The following is a 6,170-nucleotide window of genomic DNA, read 5'->3' as shown; positions in this document are numbered from 1 at the left end:
AAAAAAAAAAAAAAAAGACAAAAAAGAGAAAACGCGGGGTAAACGCGGTAGCTCGTCGAAATCATAACAATACGAAAACTCTCTCGCGTCGAGTCTTTCTAAAGCGCCCCAACAATAGCGTTCCTCCTCGCACCTACCGATCCTTTGTATCGCGTATCGCCTTCTCATCCGCGCGCCTCACCTTGTTTCCGCCCGTCTTATACGCCAAGCGCCCAATCGACAAGGCTTTGCAACTTTCGCATTTGCGATTCACCATGTCTAAACAACCGTCGCCGCCCGAGTCTCAACAGCACGACGGAAGCCTCCTCCACGATGAAACAGTTTGTAGTGTCGATGGCGCAGTAGAGTAGAACTCTAGTTGCGCCGAAGCAACCCTCCAAGCGACCGACGCTCCACACTCTCCCGTGTTTATTGTCCAGTCTCCTGTCACCACTCCTCCTACTCCACCGAACACCACTATTGCAAGCCCAGCTTCCGACCACAAACCCTCCTCCGAGGAGACGCTTGAGGGTGCATCTCAAGACCTCAAAGAGTACCTACGCGAGCAAGTCAGCAGTCCTACCGATGTGGAAGTCGCAGACTCTGAACTCCTCGACCTTGTTACAAATGACTCCTCGGACGATGATACCCCCGAGCCTACTACCGAGAAGCAGGCGGGCAAGCGAACGTACGATGCCTTCTGCAACCCCGTCAAGATTCGACAGCAGCTCGAGAATAAGGAGTGGCTGAATGACGAGGCTATCGAGTCTCTCGCCAAGCTTCTTCCCGCCTACCACACCATGAAGGTCTTCAACCCGGGCTACATCAAGTTCTCGCGGCCTACTCTCGCCCGACCCCCTCCCAAGCTCACCACTGGCACCGTCATCATGCCGCTGAACCACGACAATACACATTGGACGGTGGCCAAGGTTGACATCGACAGGAAGCAGGTGCAGTAGTACAATCCTCTTCCGTCTCCCCGCAACCGCAAGGACGCGAAACGCCTTGCTACTTGGTTCGACTCGAGCGCTGAAGCCTTCGCTTTCACAGAAGTGGTATGTCTCTCGCCTCTGTCCTGTTGGCATTTAATTACTCGTGCTTTTTACTGACTGCAATCTGTTTATAGTCTGGACCCGAACAGGAAGATGGCAGCTCCTGCGGCGTCTTTGTTCTAGCAGCAATCGACAACTGGCTGCAAGGCCGTGACCTACCCTCCTCATTCGAAACCCCAAGCGTCGCTCTCCTCTCTCTCCTCGATGCCGATGGCTGCTCCTCCCCGACTACTTCCCCCGCAAAGCGACGCCGAGAGTCCCCCGAAGGAACATTTACCATGGCCTCGACGCTTGATGAGATGCTCTCCTGTATCCAGCACATCACCGCCACACTTCCAGCCCAACTTGCTGAACAGCCTCGCTCCACGGTGGAAGACGCCACCAAGGCCCTGAGCGACAGCGAGGAGAAGCAAAAAGCGCTCGAGGTCGATCTCCAACAGCACCAAGACTACATCCAGGATGTGATGGTCTACCAACGAGCTCATGCCTACTGGTCTGAGCAGGTCCTCGAATCCCCTGGCCCGACTTGCGAGGGTTTTGACGATCGCCGCAGTCTCAATATATCAGGCATGACCGATACCGTTGTTGACTTGGTCCACAAACAGCTTCGATGTCTATCGCCCAATGGCGAGGACGAAGCTGATCTACCCAGTCTTCGGGTCCGCGAGGCTGAAATGCTGGCATTGGTTGAGGAGGTCAAGAAGGAGATTCAGCAAGCCAATGAGAGACTTGCGACTGAGCAGAAGCTGTCTGCCACTGTTGAGGTAGGGAAGCGGCTGATTGGCATAGCTTCGATATGAGTAGTACTTGTCTTTCATATGTCTGGAGTGTTTCTGTACATACACCAGCCGGCGAGCTGAAGAGAGGTCTTTGAGGGAAGTATTGGCTTTGTTTCTATGTATGAGTCTATCTGGATATCTATGATCAACGAGACGGGACAGCAATGCATGGACACAATTGGTAACGCTGTCAGTGGACCTTGACTACGGGTAGACAACCATACCCCAATGAACAACACACTGTGATCCGGCCTTGCGCAAGCTATCTCTTGTACTCGTTTGAATTGAATCAGAATCTAAGTTCGACTTGATGGTCCTCACTTCATGATCGATCATTCGTGCACTGTTGGCGGTTTGATCTTGCTGCTGGGCGGGTTCAATTAGCATGGATGAGAGCGGTTAGTTATCTGATAAGAAACTTTCAGCGCGGGGTATGAACCCACCACTTTAGAATTAATTGACAGTGAATTGACTTTCTCATGCAGAAGAGGCTGCCACATGTTGGCCAGTGACAAATATGACCTCATGTCTTCAGCATCAAGAGGCCGCCCGGCTCTTTAGTCATCTCCCAATTGAACTTCTCGACCAAATCATATCCAGCCTATCCAATCAATCCATCAAGAATCTACGCCAGACATGCACTTTCTTGTCCAAAGTCGCTCAGCTTCGTTTTGACCGCCTATTCCTCTCTACTAACCCACGCGACATCGAGGTTTTCACGACTATCGCACAAGACGATAAATTGAGACTGGGCGTTCGAGAAATTATTTATGATGATGCGCGTTTCTGGGATGAATACGCGACTGGGCCGCAAGATCATGGTTCTCAGTCTGCCATAGGAGTCCCCCATTGGTATCAGCATTTGTACGAGGAAGAGCTCAAGAAGGCCAGAGAGATCTTGGTAAAAGACACTGGGACTCTTGCTCACATCGAGATTTCGGACGATTGTCAAGAATCCTACAAAATATACCAACAGTTATTACAAGCTCAAACCGACGTCATCTCCCAAGATCGGGACATTGACGCATTGAGATACGGCTTGACCCGTTTTCCCAATTTGACAAGAGTCGAGCTCACCATCGCGACTCACGGCAGACAGTTGGAGCCGTTTTACCACACGCCCACCATCAGATCCCTTCCCAAAAACCTTGTCTATCCTCGTGCACGAGGTTGGCCCGGCACTGATCCGCATCGGAAACCCTTCTGGACAGAACCTTGGGACGGCGATGAAACACAGAATTGGCGTGGCTTCTCTGTTCTTACTCGCGCGGTAGCTCGACATCTACGCCAGAACCCTAACAGCAGCATAAACGAATTCTCTATCGATGTCAACTATCTCCTTGCCGGTATCAACATCCATCTCTTTGAGAACACAGACAGTACCGAGTACAAAGACCTCGTCACCATTCTGAGCCACCCTAGCTTGAAACGATTCGATCTACCTCTCGACTACAGTGGTATCGAGGACCCTGATGATTCGGCTCTGCTTTACGACAACGTTCAAAAGCTTCTCAGCATGGCGACAGATTTACAACACGTTAGCCTCTCAACAAACATCGACTTTCAAGACAACGACTTTTGGGGCATGATCGGTAGAGACGAGCACTGCTTTCCCCTCCGTACCACCCTACCCATTGAAAAGTGGTCCAACCTCCGTCATCTTTCTCTGTCACGGCTTTTCGTCAAACAAGATCACGTGAGAGACTTTCTAGCCGCCCTGCCACCAACACTCAAGTCAATCGAGCTCAGCTTTTTGGAGTTTACGCCATGGTACAGAGACTGCTACCGAGGTTTATTCGAAGACATGCGCTCTACACTCGGTTGGCAGGACCGACCGAGAGACAACCAGCCCAAGATCAAAGTCTTGGTTGAACGCAGGGGTGGAAAGGTGGTTGATGTAAGTGCTGAGGCTGAGAGCTATATGTACGACGGAGAAGAGAATCCTTTTACGATTGGGAGTGATCCGTTCTACACCGAGAAACGATTTTATGTTTTTTATGATGTTGGGATTGAGGTGGATGTGTTTGACCCAAGGTACAGGCAGCTGGATTTTCCCAACTACCGGGAAGCTAGGAGCTGATATCTTCGTCATTTCCACTATGATCGACCGTTATGGGTTCCAGACCCCGAACATGAAGACCTCGCAATAGATGGAGTGTAGGCCGTCGGAAGATTAGGCTCCCGAAGGCATAAGAGACAAGATAATTAGGTTAATTATACGAGTTAAGGAGGAATTGTGTCATTTTATTCTAGCGGTCTAAGCATTCAAACACAATCTCTTGGTTACCTACTTGCTTTGGGAGCCACGGACCAGGACCTTGACACTCTTGTCGCACTTACAGGGTGAAAACCGCTTGTGTACTTCTAATATAGACTGTAGCTTTGGACCTTCCTCATTTCACTTCTATCACAAGACCTTTGTGAAAAGAGAGCCCGGATGTCAGAACCGTTGGTATCATTGCGAGGTTTCGTTTTTCTGTACCGTTTCCATAAGTGACGAAGCTGTCTGCAGGCTGGCAGACTTCAACCTTGTGCTGATGCTGTACAACGGGTCATCAATTAGCGGGGGGACTGTTATGTAGATGTTGCTTCATCTCAAAACTCTCGAAGAACCGAGAGGATTGAAGGATACGACTCTCGCTACAATGCTGGCTAGTTGTCTGTCATTGCAGTCTAGTCGCATTTGACTGATGCGCCTCTCCTGCCCTGCCTTCGTCCCTCTGTAGTGGGTGCTAGCGTGAGGGTGTGTCTTGGGATTTTTGAAGAGAAGAGTGACATGAAGATATATGTAACTCCCCGCAAAACGCTACTATGGTAGCCTAAGCCAATGATCGTTGGTTAGGCTTCATGTGTCAAAATGTTGGCATTGAGGGTTAGCAGGTATATACTGAAAGAAACAATGGAAGTAAGTATTTATTTTCTTTAAGCTTTTGTCATCTCTATGATCCGTGAACAAAGGCCTATCAAATTGTTTGCACTCCGCAGAAATCCAGAGCTTCGTTGTACGGAAACTATCGGAAGAAGTTATAATAAATCGTGAAGAGACGACCTCCCACCTTAGATCGACCAAATTTCCTCCCTTCGACGCTGATAGCGACAATATGCCGGGCATTGACAGCCATCCCACTATTCTACTCCTTACACCAGCGTTGTCTTTTTCGGCCTTGTTCGATTTACAAAACCAAGTATCCTCTACATACGCTTGCAGTTCTATATGTCAAGAGCCCGAATAACCCTTATGTAGTAGTATTACAGTTAGCGGCTTGCCCACCGACTCCGGTCACATCGGAATACACGTTAACGGTGGCATATAGGCTGATTGAGGTTTAAACGCAACCTTGATAACCTGACCAACCACCTATACGTCGCCGTTGACTGCATTGCGACGTAGTCAATATCGATGGCAAGCAGAGAACGTTAACACTACTACATAAGGGTTATCCAGGGTCATGATAATACGAATGCAAGAGTATGAAGTTCAATGGTGGCGTGTGGGCTGCTTCAGGTTTTTGAGAAGCCAAATAACATCTCAACAATCTAAGCAAATACCAAGGGTCACCATTGATGACATTATGCGATTTGTACCACCGAGGTGCCGCAGCCTCAGCAAGTTTCGGTTGCTTCGTCGGCTGTGGCGAAAGCAGCACATTGCATCTGACACCCCAGAGTCGCTTCAGAATATGGGTCAGGAGACCACCTCAGGAGAGCATGGTGGCGATCGAACAGTCGAACCTCATACCCCCACTCATGGATGAGATCTTTGCCGGACTTGGATGTTCATGGTCCACAACATATAGAAGCGAATCCAACGGTGTTCGCGGCGATTGAGGTGAATATGGCCACTAAAATGAGATTAGTTGGAACAATACAAGACAGGGCGTGAAAGGGCAAGAGAAGGAGGGATATACGGACCCTCGCTAGGCAGAGGCAGCCCACGATGGATGGCATTCGGGGGACGCAGACTAGACAGGCGACTAAAGCACTGGCTATAGATATTTCAAACACCAAGTACCCGATGCTGGTATGGTTGGTTGTTCAGGGACGCAGTGATACAGTTTGCGGAGGAAGTGGGAAGCCCTGATAGTCGGCATCCGCTGTTTGGCTGCCGAAATGGAACTAAACAGCGGATGCTTTAATGGGGAATCGCGTCGAAGATTGAACAGAAGATGTTAAGGGAAGAAGAAAGATGGGATGATGATGGAAAGTTCAAGTTCAAGTTATATATCCCCTTCTCATAAGAACTTTTGTCACTCGGATAGCTGCCCCGCACTCCAGTCTCAGTATTCATCGCTTTCACTATGAAGCTCTGGTTAATCCGGTATTCAAACGCCCAAATTCATTTACTTCTGATGGCCAGCCT

At 49.4% G+C, this 6,170-nt stretch overlaps 1 protein-coding gene across 1 annotated transcript; it reads left to right on the top strand.

The window, feature by feature from the left end:
- Positions 1-254: 254 nt before the first annotated feature.
- On the top strand, positions 255-3,890 carry FIESC28_00081 (uncharacterized protein; the record flags this gene model as incomplete). Its single annotated transcript, XM_031154232.1, has 5 exons — positions 255-320; positions 420-908; positions 972-1,034; positions 1,106-1,795; positions 2,346-3,890. 5 exons carry the CDS (start codon positions 255-257, stop codon positions 3,888-3,890), a joined length of 2,853 nt encoding a protein of 950 aa, XP_031021728.1.
- Between the last annotated feature and the right edge of the window lie 2,280 nt (positions 3,891-6,170).

This window comes from Fusarium coffeatum, assembly GCF_003316985.1.
Source record: "Fusarium coffeatum strain FIESC_28 chromosome Unknown BRIP53273_contig_2, whole genome shotgun sequence".
Taxonomy (NCBI): Eukaryota; Fungi; Ascomycota; class Sordariomycetes; order Hypocreales; family Nectriaceae; genus Fusarium; species Fusarium coffeatum.
The sequence above is the reverse complement of the archived record's forward strand: the minus strand, read 5'-3'. Positions and strand labels throughout refer to the sequence as shown.